The 15447-nt window shown below is 42.4% G+C and overlaps 1 protein-coding gene across 1 annotated transcript in view; it reads left to right on the top strand.

Annotated features, from left to right (window-relative positions):
- The window catches only part of LOC103037566 (protocadherin Fat 4), a 118520-nt gene extending 112120 nt beyond the window's left edge, over window positions 1-6400 (top strand). Inside the window, exons 15-17 of the mRNA XM_022676656.2 lie at window positions 108-322; window positions 1198-1459; window positions 3044-6400. Coding sequence (XP_022532377.2) covers window positions 108-322; window positions 1198-1459; window positions 3044-4959 — 2393 coding nt within the window. The 3' untranslated portion in view covers window positions 4960-6400. The remainder of the gene's footprint in view (window positions 1-107; window positions 323-1197; window positions 1460-3043) is intronic.
- Window positions 6401-15447: the final 9047 nt, after the last annotated feature.

The raw sequence follows: 15447 nt of genomic DNA, 5'->3' as shown, positions 1-15447 counted from the left end.
TGTAGAACAGGAAGAGTGAACAGTGTTGGAGTTTGTAGTATAGAATTGAGTTGAGCAGTGCAGTGGGCGGTTGTAATGTTCTGGTGTTTTCTGGTGTGTGCTCTCAGACGTCTCGGCGGACACGGCGCTGTCTCTGGACGGCAGCGGGCGGTTGGACTACAGGCTGCGGGAGAGCTGGAAGCGAGACGTCCTGCTGAACCGAGTCCTGCAGAGAGTCCCGCACACCGAGAGCAGCAGCAGCCTGGAGCTGAAGTTCAGAACCCGCAGCAAATCCAGCGTCCTGCTGCACATCCAGGAGATCTCCAACTACACCACCATCAGAGTCAGTACCTCACCACACCAGTGTGTGTGTAGTGTAGTGTAGTGTAGTGTGTGTGTGTGTATAGTGTGTGTGTGTGTATAGTGTGTGTGTGTGTGTGTGTGTGTGTGTGTGTTTCTTCACTCAGCTGCAGTTAAAGCTCTCAGTACTCCTGGGCTTCAGTCCAGCAACCCCAAACTCCTCCTCCTCTCATTTTCTCTTTCTTTGTTTTTATTTTCCCTCTCTTTTATTCTTTCCCTTCTTTTACATTTATTGTCTTTCTATCTCTTTTCTTTCTGGTCTTTCTTTTATTCTTTTGTTTGTTTGTTTGTTTTGCCTCTTTTTTCTTATTTGTACTGTTGCTTTTCTTTGTTCATTTCTTTCTTTCTTTCTTTCTTTCTTTCTTTCTTTCTTTCTTTCTTTCCTTCTTTCTTTTTCTGCTTTTGTACTTCTTTGTTTCTTTGTTTTTTATTAGTTTATATATTTTCTTTGCATTTTTAGTATTTTGTTAATATTTTCTGTTTTTTTTTACTTCTTTCTATTTGTTTTCCTTTTTTTATTATTTGTTTATACTTTTCTTGTATTTGTTTATTTCAGTGTGTTTTCTTTCTTTCTTTTTCTCTTTTTTCAGTCTTTTACCTTTTCTTGTCTTGTCCTTTATTCTGTCATTCTTCTGCACTCCTGTTTTTCACTCTGGTTCTCCCGGTTCTGTGTGTGTATCAACTTTAGGAACTGACTGTTCACTCGCTGCCTAATATATATATATAATATATATATAATGTACCATATCATTAATAATATTCACTTCAGCTGCGAGTGGTTTTAATGTTATGGCTGATCTGTGTATATTTATATATATGTGCATCATTAATCCCTTCATCTCTTTTTCTGCTCTTCAGCTGAAGAACGGGAACCTGCAGTATATTTCTGATGCTGGTGTTGCTGGGAAGGTGGAGAGGATTGTGGGAGATGTAGTTCTGTCGGATGGTCAGTGGCATACGCTGCTGCTCCAGAGGAACAGTACGTCTACCACCCTCCGCATCGACCAGTCCAGCCCGCGGGTCGTCCTGCACGCCACACAGGACTTCGGAGGGGTGGACGTCCTCACCCTGTCCCTGGGCGGAGCTCCGTCCCGTCCCAACCAACAGAAAACTTTACCAGGTGAGACTAATTAGAGACTGTAGCTCCGCCTCAGTTTATATCTACCTACATTACATTTACAGAATTATTAATATACAATAATAAAGCTTATTATTACAATCACCTCCTTGTTTCTACACCCATTATCCAATTTATTAGCTCAAATGATCATATAGGACACATTTAGTCAGTGTGGCTTTGCTATCGTAACGATGGGAAAAGTGCACCTTGCACAGTTTAAAAAAGCAAAAAAATGCAAAACGCAAAAAAATGCATGTGCTAATTCTCTTAATTAATGATGGGTGTGGTTAATTAATTTTCGGCGTAACATGAAATAATAAACCAATCAGAGTGTGTCTTGCTCTTTTGGTGGATTGCTATTTTAATGGTGCAAACGCTTCTCAGCAGAGGAAACTTAGACCATCACGCCCATCGGTGTAGATATATTTAGAAGCTCTGTTGCTATTTAAACGATGCTAACAGAAGGTGTAAAAATAGATAGATATAGAATAAATATATGATCAGTGCAGCTGCAAAAAATATATATATAAATAGGTGTAGAAACAAGAAGGTGGTCATAATGTTATGCTATGATTGGTGTATGTTCAGCCCTCACAGTACCTACATTTCCAGTAAAGTGTTCAGATTCATATATATAAGAGTTCACATGTTCCTACATGTTCAAATTTGGGCAAACGTCTCGCTGCACTACAGCCAGGTATCAGCAAAACATGGTCCAAAAAGTAGTATAAACACTCTCCAGGTCTGCAGGCGAACTGGTGCCAGCGCAAATAGAGAGAGACAGCAGGATCACGTTCAGCCGGAGAGATTCCCGCCAACTCCGCCGTGCTTTTCTCTAATAACTAGAACCAAATGCATTCCATTTACGTGGAGGATAAATTCAATAAACATCTGTTTACATTGGTGAGGCGATGTGGAGAGGAGACGCGATAGCTCGGGTTCTGATTAGTCTCGCGGCCGTTTCACCCGCGTGGTCCCGAGCCCCCCGTTCTCTGGAGCCAAAGATAAATTGTCTGGCATGTAAAAGCTGCCGTCTGCCGGACCGGACGCTCGGCGGGACTGGCACGCTGTCTCTCGCTGCTTGTCGGACGTAATGGGAGTTGAAGGGTAAGGTGTCTGCTGACGAGAAACTCGACGAGACGTGAACCTACGCCAGAGCAATTAACTGGCACACAAAATGCTTACTGTTCGCATCACAGCACGCTTCTGGACTTTGCAAACTCAATTTGAGCTGAAGGCTCTTTAGGACTGAAGTACGGAGCGTTTGGGTCTGTTTTGTTTATGGAAAAACGCTGCGAGAAGAAGCAGCACAAAATAGGTCGTGACACGACAGCAGCAGCAGCAGCAGCAGCCTGGATGAGTGTTTTGTAAAAGCTCATTTTGAGCTGGAATAGAATTACACACCTGGTAGGACAGAACATAGTACAGATATAAGATACTTCTTTAAAATTCTACATCTAAAAAAAAATGCAGTTCAGTGCATTACAAAAATGCAAAAAGCTTGCAAAAGGTTGCAGACCCTTGCAAAAAAATGCTAAATTAAAATGTATCTTCTCTTTTTATTTCTTTCCCATCTTGTTTTAGGATTCGACGGCTGCTACGCCTACATAAAGTACAACGGCGAGCTCCTCCCATTCACCGGGGATCACCGCATCGTTACCATCTCCACAACAGACCCATCTGTGAAGATCGGCTGCCGCGGCCCCAACCTGTGCGAGAGCGCCCCCTGCTGGGACGGCCTGATGTGCGTCAACCAGTGGTACAGCTACCAGTGCGTCCCTCCGGGAGAATGCGCCTCCAGCCCCTGCCAGAACGGTGGCAGCTGTGTACCAGGCACTCGCGGCGGCTTTAGCTGTGTGTGTGAGGAGCTCTACACGGGGCAGGTCTGCGAGAGTCTGGTGGCGTGTCTGGGTGTGACCTGTCCCCAAGGGATGGTGTGCAAAGCAGGCGGAGGTGGAGGTGGAGGGTTCACCTGTAGCCCAGCTGCAAGCAAAGAGGAACTGATCCTGCCCATTTGGGCGGTGCCAGCCATTGTGGGCAGTTGTGCCACTGTTCTTGCCCTGGTGGTGCTCAGCCTTATTCTGCACAACCACTGCAAGGGTGGCAGCAAGACCACAGTGCCAAAGGAGGAGAAGAAGCCAAAGGAGAAGAAGAAGAAAAAGAAGAAGAAGAAGGGCAGCGAGAATGTAGCGTTTGACGATCCCGACAACATCCCGCCGTACGGCGATGACATGACGGTACGGAAGCAGCCAGAGGGGAATCCCAAGCCTGACATCATCGAGCGAGAGAACCCATACCTGATCTACGATGAGACGGACATTCCTCAAGGTGGAGAGGCGGTTCCCAGTGCTCCGTGTGCGCCGTGCGGCATCCCGGAGGCGGACATTGAGCACTACGACATTGACAATGCCAGCAGCATCGCTCCGTCTGACGCCGACATCGTGCAACACTACAAACAGTTCCGCAGCCACACTCCCAAATTCAGCATCCAGAGGCATAGCCCGCTGGGTTACGCCCGCCAGTCACCCTTACCTCTTGGGGCGTCAAGTTACACCTACCAGCCCACCTACGCCCAGGGACTCCGCTCCACACCCCTAAGCCACGCTGCATGTCCCACGCCCAACCCACTTTCTCGCCACAGCCCTGCACCCTTCAACAAACCCACGTCCTTTTACCGCAACACCCCGACGCGAGAGCTGAACCTGGCTCGACGCGACGGCAGCCCCCTTGACTTGCACGGAGACGCCTGCCAGCAGTTCAACTATGCCACGCGACTCGGCCGTCGCAGCAAAAGCCCACAGACCATGATGGCCGGCCACAGCTCTCGCCCAGGAAGTCGCCTGAAACAGCCCATTGAGCAGATCCCCTTAGAAAGTGGGCCGCCGGTTGGGCTCTCCATAGAAGAAGTGGAGCGACTCAACACACCGCGACCCAGAAACCCCAGCATCTGCAGTGCTGACCACGGCCGCTCTTCTTCTGAGGAAGACTGCCGGCGCCCGCTGTCCCGGGTCCGAAACCCTGCAGACGGGATCCCAGCGCCCGAATCTTCATCTGAGAGCGACTCACACGACTCGTTCACCTGCTCAGAGATGGAGTACGACCGGGAGAAGCCCGTCACCTACGGATCCCGAGTTCCGAAGCTCTCGCAGGTCAACGAGTCGGACGCCGACGATGAAGATTACGGGGGGAGGATCAAGCAGAGGCGGTACTCCAGCCGGAGGGCGGAAGGTGGGAACGGTGGAGGAGGTCAGGTCCCTTTCGGGGAGTACCAGCACCACACATTGCCCCACAAGCTGGGCCAGGGGGCAGGCAACTTCAACTGGGACAGCCTGCTGAACTGGGGCCCAGGATTCACCCACTATGTGGATGTTTTTAAAGACTTAGCCTTGCTTCCGGAAAACTCTGCTAATACTGCTGCTAATAATAAGGACATTGAGATGAACAGTGGGGACGGATCGGTCACCATCATCGCGGAAGGCGAGGCGGAGCAGTACGTATGAGACTGTGCCTCGGGTCTTCTGCGCTCTGATCTCCAGCCGTAAGACTGGGTACACTATGTGGGCGGGGAGGAGACGAGTGAGTGTTAGCAATAATTAATAATAAATGTGTCGGTCATTTTCCTTTATCTTTGTCCTCTTTTTCATAACTTTTCATAACAAGACGAGCTTAAATGCAGTAAGGCAGAGCGATAGATAAACCTGTGACGATTCACTTGACCAAACCCCTTCCTGAAGTTCCCTCTTCTGAAGATCTCCCTCCTGTTCCTATAGACCTTCAAAGCAAATAAAATAAACCCAGTGTGCTGAGTAGGCAGTAGTACCTCTCTTGTTCTTCCTGTTTCTCACTTTCTAAGGTAGATTATGATTCTAAGGTAGATGATAACAGTCCCAATTACAAATTACAAATAAAAACCTTTCCTGGTCTTCCATCAAATCCTAAAAGGCTTCCATTGTGACCCATAGACTTCCATTCCGATCAGTCCGTGTAGCAGAAAGCCAGGGGACGGAAGTGAGGTTGTTTTAAGAGTGTGGCCATATGAACTTAATCAGATGGAGCCCGGCTAAACCTCGCTCTCTGTCTGACCTGCAGTGGGCGCGGTGCATCGCGGCGCCGTGCCGTGAGATGAGCGATAACGTTATTGATGTTGTCACAGCATCAGTATGGCTTCAGGCTTCCTGTGCGTGAGAGCAGGTCTGAGTACTGATGGATGGATGTATGTGTGGGTTATTGTGGTCTGTTTGCACCTGCGATGGCCGTCTGCGTGACAGACGTGAGCCGGACTTACGAGGAAAACGCGCTCTACCTGACCTCCCTCTGTAAGAACCCCTGGCTGGATTACTGAGCCGGTTCCTGAGCGACCGGCTGCTCCCGCAGTACGAATATTTAAAGACTTTTCTGGGAGAAGATAAGATAAGTTCTCGGGGGCTCTTTGCTCGGGTGGGGACTGAATTTAATACTGAATTTAATGCGGGACTTAAAACAGGACTTAAATGCGGCACCGTCACCCAGTCCGTTATACAAACAATCCACCGCTGGGGACCCTCGACCCCCGACCAGAGCAGGACCACCCAAACCCTGAAAGACAAAAGACAATGGACTCATGTACATTTTGTATCAATGAAGGAAACGTTGGAATTCAGTGTTCTCTGTTGTTACGTGTCTTTTTTTTGTTTTGTTTTATTTTGTTTTTTGTAATGTACTGTTTCTACTTTTTTACTGTTTATTAACTTAAAGTACTTAAGCAGTGTTTTTATGGATATTTTTTCATATGCTGGAAAATTATGCTCTTACTTTCAGGGGAAGTAAGAATGAAGTACTTATTTTTTACATTTGTTACTTATGTAACGTCAGTATTTTCCACTTTTTTGATAAAACTATAACATACTGTATGCTTTATACGTGTAAGAGCCAATAACAGAATAAAAATATTTATTTAAAAGATGCAATTTCAGGACTAATGCAATAAGGCTGAACTGAATGAAGATCTTTGGTGAGATTTTACGGGTCTGCGGCGGGCGATTCCTGAAATACCAGCGGACGGTCAGATGTTCGGCCGTCTCCTCGCTCGTTCACGCCGGGGGACTGAAAACATAAACCTCTGGATGAACCGAATGTTTTAAAGAGCCATTAAAAACGTCTAGGAGACGCTGAGGTCCAGCCAGAGAAAGCAAAGAAGCTCTACAGTTTACTTTACAATGCCTCCGACTGTACTGTACAGAACACCGGTAACTACATTAAAATAAAGAGAGAGAGAGAGGGAAACTGGGAGTGGGGGGGGAGCGGGATAGAGATAGAAAAAGGGGAGAGAGAGATGGAGGGAGGGATAGCAAGAAAGAGAAAGAGAGAGAGTCCGATTCCTGTACAGTTACTAAATTAAATTTAGTAAATTAAATTAGTTTTTAAATATAGACTCATTTACTTTATTCTGAATCATTTAAAGTAAATACTGAATCATTTATATCATTTCATGTAGATACTATATAAAAACCTATAGATACAGAATAATGTATAGTAGATACCGTGTTATTTTATATAAATACTATATAAATAACTGTAGATACAGAATAATTTATAATAGGCACTAAATCATTGTGTATGATAGTCAGATAGTAAATATAAAAGATCATTTACAGTAAACACAGGACTTTTTATAGTGGATACTAAATAATACATTGTTAATTTTAATAACTATATCATTTATTTTACATACTAAATATTTTATAGTAGTTAATAAATAACAGGTCATTAAATTAAAATAAAAATACTCTGGATGAAAACATGCTCAGTGGTGGGTTTTGACGGTGAATAAAATATCTATATTTGTTTTGTTTTGATGGCAGTGGCTGTTTCTATTCACCACCACTGTAAAACTGAACATTTCTCCACAGCCAATCAGATTTTACTCCAGACCTCCTCTCTGATCCAGTCTGTTTACATCCCAAAATCCAAACCGCTGAGTTATGCAGTAATTGGTGGAAAATCCACAATAAAAGCTGTTTATCATTAATTATTGTTTTCCAGAGCCATACATTATTGGAAACGAGCTTCATAAACACACAGTGATATTCAGTTTTATATATATATATATATATATATATATATATATATATATTTATATTTTATAGTGTTAACTGAGGTTTTTATTGGAGTTTATGGGAAATACCACAATGTTGGAATGAACTGGAACCACATCAACACTCAAACTCTAAAACATAATAAGAACTTTTATTAATGTGTCCAAATATTTGTGCACAGACTTTCTAAAGGATGCATTAATACAGCATGTCTAGTATTGTCAATAGATTAGGACTCTCTGGTGCAGATACAGTAAATAAAGTATTGATCTGTGCATCAATGGAGGAACTGTGTTCTCTGGAATGGTGATGGAGCTCCATAATATACTTCAGGGTACAGAAATAAGGTTGGGTGATGATTGGTTATCATATTATTATATTATTATATTCTGACCTCACTATCAACACTCAAAATAAACATCAAGAAACCAATCACTGTAGAAAACATGGCCACCATGGTTCCATTTCCTTACATGTTGCCAAATCTGCAACCAGAGTCTATAAACTACAGACGAGAGGCAGAGACAGACATATCTACTCATTCTTTAGACCGTCTCTCTTCTTTCAGATCGAGCTCTTGTGTCTCAGTCTGCCTTCATTGAGTTTTGAGAGCAGCTTAAAGGAGCAGCAGATTCCTCCCCCAGTAAACTCTACCTGTTCAGTTTGTCTAGTAATTATAATGTATCAGCAATAAAAATATCAGTTAAAGTATTTTATTACCAGATTATTTAGTTTTGTTAAATTCAGCAAATCAGACAGAGAGAGAACGAGAGACAATCAGATAGAGAGAGAGGGAATGAGAAAGAGTGAGAACAAAATCAGAGAGAGAGAGAATGATAGAGAATGAGAAAGAATGAGAAAAATAGGGAGAACAAGAGAGAGAGAACGAGAGACAGAGAGAGACAATGAGACAAAGAGAGGGAATGAAAAAGAGTGAAAACAAAAGACAAAGAGAGAGAACGATAGAGAATGAGAAAGAGTGAGAACAAGAGAGAGAAAGAACGAAAGACAGAGATAGAGAAAGAGAGAGAGAAAGAGAAAGAGTGAGAACCAGTGGGGACAACAAGAGCGAGGCAGAGAATGAGAGGGAATGATAAAGAATAAGAAAAAGAAAGAGAGAGAGAGAGAGAGAGAGAGAGAGAGAGAGAGATAGAAAATGAGTGGAGACAGATGGGGGGATGCAGATGGTTTAGAGTCTGAAGTAAATCACTGACAGCTGGGGTGATGCCACTCTGTGGTTTCAGATACACACACACTATACACACACACACTATACACACACACACACACACACACACAAAATAAGTAAACTAAGTGAAATCTTTTTTACAAAGTCATGTAAACTATGCAGTGTGTGCTACAATCAGGTTTTGGCTAAAAACTAAAGTCAAAAGTTTTCAGCAGGAAGAAGAAGGGAAACCTGCCTGTGATGGAGCTCCAAAACTTATTGATGGGATATATTGGAGTTGGGGAATGTATTGGTGATCGATTATGCAATATTATTGATACTCGGATACTAATGTGAGTCCCTTGATTTCAGTACACTGTAAAAAGTGAAGCATGGAGCTGTTCATTCAAGCTAATAAATATGATTGAACACATAGTACAATTATTGACTTTATTGTGAAACTCAACCTTTTTGAATTTTGATGTGTCAATTTTGATTCAGACTAAATTAATTACAATTCTGAAGGAAATAAACCAAATGTTTTGGTTCCACTGAAATCATACTCGAAGAAAAGAGATAAGGATGTAATATTTTTAATTTGAATCAAACATGAATTGCGCATGCGCACTGTGGAGCAAAGGAGAAGTTGTAGAGAAGTGCTTCAGAGCACTGAGGGAGAGAGGGAGAAAGTGCCTGAACGCGCTCGCGAGAGAGAGAATGAGAGAGGGAGAAAGTGCCTGAACGCGCTCGCGAGATAGCAACGCATGCTTATGGTATTGTGGCGTCGGGACTGGAGGGGGGGCGGAAGGAATTATGGGAGCTCACCCTGTTGGGGGAAGTGGGTGTTTTTCTGCGTGTTTATGTTACTGTTTATCCCAGAGTTTCATGTCATGTTTTATTATCACTGTTCTAGTATTATTCATGTAGTTATCAGTTATGTGGTTGTTTTGTGCCTCACCCTTTGTGTGTTTTCTGTGTGTGGGAGTGGGGTTAGCTGCGTTGGAGCTGTAGTTAGTTTTACTTTCAAAAGTGGAATCCCACGTAAATCCAGCTCTTAGTGTCCTCCTCAGAGCAAAATAAAAAGAGCAAGAGAGCACTGAAACGAATCTCGCTGGTAATCCGTCCTCTTCCACACCACAGTAACTTCTGGAACTTCTGAATATGCTGCCATGTTTTTTTTTTTAAGTTCGGTTCAATTTAAATGTATTAGTTTGGTTCCGAAACTGAAATGTAAAGAATTTAACTTGGATCAAGGTGAATAATTAATATTGGGTCGAGTGAAGTAATAGGGTTTATGTCAAAATAAAATAATAAGGTTGTAACAATTGACTTTATTTAGATTGAGTGAAGTCAAATAGTTTAGATGCAACAAATGGACATCAATTTTTTTAATTTGAGCAGGGCTACACTTTTTACAGTGTAGTAACACTGAGTGAACAGGTGTTCTAACACTTTTGATGTGTTGGAGATCAGATGATGCTAGTAGAGAAGCAAGTGCATGTGGCTTCACTGAGAGCTTCCCACGCTCTTACATGCAGCGTGTGTGTGTGTGTGTGTGTGTGTGTGTGTGTGTGTGTGTGTGTGTTGGAGTGTATGTGTGTGTGTGTGTGTGTGTTGAAAGCCATTTCTCAGACACACCGTTCTGGATACGCTGTGTGAGAATAGAGGCTAAATAAGCACATCTTCAGAGCAGATGTCCGCGAGTCTCGTCTCTCAGGACTCACTGCTGCACATTTACACTGGAACTGAAGTCAGAGGCTAATGGTGGTTCCCTGGGCGCTGCGTACCCGCTGTACCACCACTTATCAGAGCTTGTGAAGAACACCTGCAGCTTTCTACACCTTCAGAACATACAGTATCATCAGATACAGAGTTCTCACTGGTGCTGAAAAATCAGGAAAATGTGGATATTTAAAAACTGTATAATAGAATTACTATGAAAAAGATCAAGTATTTGATATCGAACAATTACATTTTTGGTGACAATATTAAAACATAAGAAGCCTGAAAAGGGGTTGAAATTAATTAACCTTCTGAGACGTGAACTTTAGCTTGGTGTACCTAGGTATTTGGTATTATTAAGACCAAACCATATAAAGACTGTATACAAATGTATACAAATGTCCTCATATGGGGACAGTAGTATTTTTTTTTTACTTCATAAAAATCATAAAAAATTATCAAAAATTAAGAAGCCTGAGATGTGGACTTTTGCTTGGTGTGCATTTTTAAATTTGTCTAGCTATTTGGGATTACTAAGGCCAAATAATGCAAAGAAAACAAGTTCACATTCATCTTGGCATCATGTTCTCCTCCACCAGTCTTACACACTGCTTTTGGATAACTTTGTGCTGCTTTACCCCTGGTGAAAAATATTCCAGAGGTTTTCAATTTAGTAAAATCAAAGAAAATTTTTTGTAAAACTTTTTTTTGTATAGTGCATCTAATACTTCTGGAATTTAGTACTTTGTTAGCGGCTAGGCTAACCTCGAGCACTGGGTTCTGTCCCCAGGTTAGAGCCCTGTGTTTGGTGTTCCTCTGCTCTAATAAATCATCTTCCTTTATTGGTTGGTGTTTTTACAAAAGGCATTGTCACAGAGCAGCTGTAGAGATCCAGGTCAGGACCCTTAATGAGCCGCCTGAGGCAGGAACCCCCCCTCAGAGCGCTAACGAACACCACCTCGCTAACGAACTGCTTCCTAATTAACTCCTGAGCTGAATCAGATGTGTTAGAACCGGGAAAACTCTGCAGTTTTACTCAGTAATGCCGCTGCGGCGCTCCGGGCCTGGAGTCCAGGAATCTCGCTACAGGCTAATTGATGCAACTGAAGATCTGAGAGTGAGAAAAGCCTTCAGTGTGAAGAAATAATATACTGTAACATAATAGAATCTATAATTATAAGCACATTATATAACAGCATTTCTGTAGCTTTCAGGGAAATCTATGTATTTGCATCCAGTGAAAATGAAAGAAGTGTGGGATTGTGATTCTATTTAGAAGAAAGATAAAAGTGATCAGGATCAATAAATATTTATTATAAATTTAGGCTGATATGGGTAATATTTATTGATCTGCAAACATGCCAGACATCTTAGCATGTTGTAGAGAGTTGTAGAGGTTCCTAATGTTCAGACGTTGGAGAATGAAACTGAATCACCTAAATTGGAGCAGCCTGGTGTTCAATCTTCATTAATTGCACGTTATTGCACCAGTAAGAGCAGAGTGTGAAGGTTCAATTAGCAGGGTAAGAGCACAGTTCTGCTCTAAATATTGCAATGCACACAACATTATGGGAGACATACCAGAGTTCAAAAGAGGACAAATTGTTGGTGCACGTCTTGCTGGAGCATATGTGACCAAGACAGCAAGTCTTTGTGATGCATCAAGAGCCACGGTATCCAGGGTAATGTCAGCATACCACCAAGAAGGACCAACCACATCCAACAGGATTAACTGTGGACGCTGTAAGAGGAAGCTGTCTGAAAGGGATGTTCGGGTGCTAACCCGGATTGTATCCAAAAAACATAAAACCACGGCTGATCAAATCACGCAGAATTCAATGTGCACCTCAACTCTCCTGTTTCCACCAGAACTGTCCGTCACCACAATCAATTATTGTGCTCTAAAACCAGGTGTTTCAGTTTCATATATATATATATATATATATACTTGCATAGAAGGAGCATAAACCTTCATGATGACTTATGGGGCATGACCCCACGTCGTGAGATCCTATAAAAACAGTGTGTGTGTGTTTGTGTGTGTATGTTTATATGCGTGTGTGTGTGTGTGTGTGTGTGTTAGTAGTTTGAGAGTTTGAGGGAATGGGGGAAGCTCATAGGCCCATCTGGTTCTGATTGGGTCGGAATGAAGCGCTGCCTCAGCATTCCCTCCGACTCTCACTCTCCGCCACTGCTGACTACACTCGCCTCCAGCACGCCAGGGGATGCCAGGGAAAAACACTGTGTGTGTGTGTGTGTGCGTGTGTGTGTGTGTGTGTTTGAGAGACCACTAACCTCCAGTTTAAACTGGGAGAGGTAAAAGCATGCGGTCACTGGTCTGGTATGTGTAGACAGAACTGTTGAATCAGAAACAAAAAAACGTAAAGAATAAAAAGTGGAGTGTGTGTGTGTGTGTGTGTGTGTGTGTGTGTTGGGAGGGGGGTGATGGGTATTCTTGTAAGTAATTCATTTTATCAGTCAGCCATTTTTTCTTTCTCTCTTTTCACTCATGCTCTATCTCTCTCTCTCTCTGCAGAACTGAGAACAAACAGAGCTGAAGAGCTGAATTTATCTTCTGGTTCATCCATTATTTTCCCTCCAAAAACTGCACTTAAACTAACTTTAGAAGAACATGATTTGGGTCATCTTTTTACCTCATAATAGTAGTGTTATCCACCAATTTTTACACCAAACAGACAAACATTTCTCCAGATATCCCCAAAAGACAGTTACGGTTTCTCTACTATAACTGTGTGGGATGTAGAATTCATAATACATTGAAAATAATACAGAAAATCACTCATGTATTATCAGAACATCCTCTAGGTGGCATAATATATCAACTTTACTAAAGGAAGATAAAGTACAGCTTCTAAACATGGTGGAGGTAGTTTCACACACTGTTACAGCTGACATCTGCTGACATCGGATTTAGAAGACATTTGTTACAGCACCCCCTACAGCCATATGTGTTTTTAGTGGACTGAGCCTGAGGTCATGTGTTTGGGTGAGTCGTTTATGTGTTTAACATTCGAGACGCCACTTTAAGACCAAACCATTACATCAGATTTGAGCTTTTAGTTTGGAGCATACCTGAATCTCAGACCATCTGTAGCAGCTTCATATACAAGTACAATGCAGTGTGTGAGTATTTGTGAGTATTTGTGAGTATTTGTTTGCAGAAAACTGGTGCATAACACTAAATACACTTTAAAAACACACAGGGTTGAATTGATATTGGTTTGTTTGTGTGTATTTGTGTGTGTGTGTGTGTCCAACCATTCAGTCATTTAAACTGGGTTGTTTTTTCCAAAGTTAAGAGCAATTCAGGCTCAGGTGAGAGAATAAGGTGAAAATAAATGATGGGATTCCATGTTTTAAGCTCTGAGTGAATTTTAACTATTTAAAGTAGAGCACAGTTTGAGTAATTTGGGCCAATATGGCCACTACTATATATTCCTATCTAATGAAAGTGATTTATCATGTTGTATACTTACTATCAGCTGCTTATAATGAAAGAATAAAGTATGGAAATATGAAGATAAGCCTATTCTTTAGGTGTGTATTATAATAGAGTTCTCAAAATCACTTGTATAAACTTGTATAAATAGCTGTATAAACCACACATGATTTTTGACACACTTTGTGTCAATTGGGGTTCTAAGGTGTGGTGGGATTGGGTTCATTGTGAGCTCAGTACCCCTAAATCTCTTATCCTAGAACCTCCCTGAACATCCTAGAAAAGTACTGGACTGTGTGAGAAGTTTCAGTACTGAAATATATTTAAAATCTATGCAACCCACTATTCCAGTTCTGATAGACCCTCACACTGCCAGAGATTTCCACAGTAATTCTACAGTAAAACTCTGGAGAGCTGGTTTCTAGTATCTCATTCCTCTCTGGTTCTAGGGGTCTCTGATTCCCAGCAGTACCAGTGGGTTTACCCCAGTATGGGTTTTACTCAGCAGGAGGCTGACCAGTGATTAAGGTCGTGTATCTGGCCGGGGGAACGCGGGACGCTGGAACAGTGTCACTAACGTAAACAGCCGCTCACGAAGAATCCACGCCAAGAAATCCTGTGTTTGTTCTCTGAGATTCTCCGGATAAATGTTTACACTCCCGACTGACATCCCTCAGCAGAACAGGATCCGGTCCAGCGGCGTTCCACACGGCCGGGAACACCGGCACGCAGAGCCAGCGAGAGACGCCCAGCGTCCAAACCATGCTTTCACTGAAACAAACAACAGCAGAAGAGCTTCATACTGCAGCACTGCATTCTGGGAAACGTAGTTAATTAAGGATGTTGATGTGTCAGTTAGTATTGTGTTCTCTGTTCAGAGATGAGAATGATACAACACTGTTACAACACTGTTACAACACTGTTACAACATTTACAACACTGTTACAACACTGATACAAAACTTTACCTATTAAAAACCTCTGGAATATAATCAAGAGGAAGATGGATGATCACAAACCATCAAACCACCAAACTGAACTGCTTGAATTTTTACACCAGGAGTAAAGCAGCATAAAGTTATCCAAAAGCAGTGTGTAAGACTGGTGGAGGAGAACATGATGCCAAGATGCACAAAAAAAACTGTGATTAAAAACCAGGGTTTTTCCACCAAATATTGATTTCTGAACTCTTCTGAATTTGGAATTTGGGAAAAATGTTGTTTGTAGTTTATAGAATAAAACAACAATGTTCATTTTACTCAAACATAAACCTATAAATAGCAAAATCAGAGAAACTGATTCAGAAACTGAAGTGATCTCTTCATTTTTTGAGAGCTGTATATCCACAACTGAAGGAGTGGGATTGTCTTGGTGAAGATCTTGGGAAGAACTTTTATTCATCCAATGCCATGTTAAAACGTGTTTCTATTTTAAGACCTGACGATTCCTGAAGCCATTAGTGTTATAGATGCCCTCGTTTAAGGACTCTCCCAGTAGAACCTTCACTCGACTCTTCAGAGAATCAGAACCTGGATCAGGATGGTGTAGAGATTTCCTCAGAGCCC

The sequence above is a fragment of the Astyanax mexicanus genome, chromosome 19, assembly GCF_023375975.1.
Source record: "Astyanax mexicanus isolate ESR-SI-001 chromosome 19, AstMex3_surface, whole genome shotgun sequence".
Classification (NCBI taxonomy): domain Eukaryota; kingdom Metazoa; phylum Chordata; class Actinopteri; order Characiformes; family Acestrorhamphidae; genus Astyanax; species Astyanax mexicanus.
The sequence above is the reverse complement of the archived record's forward strand: the minus strand, read 5'-3'. Positions and strand labels throughout refer to the sequence as shown.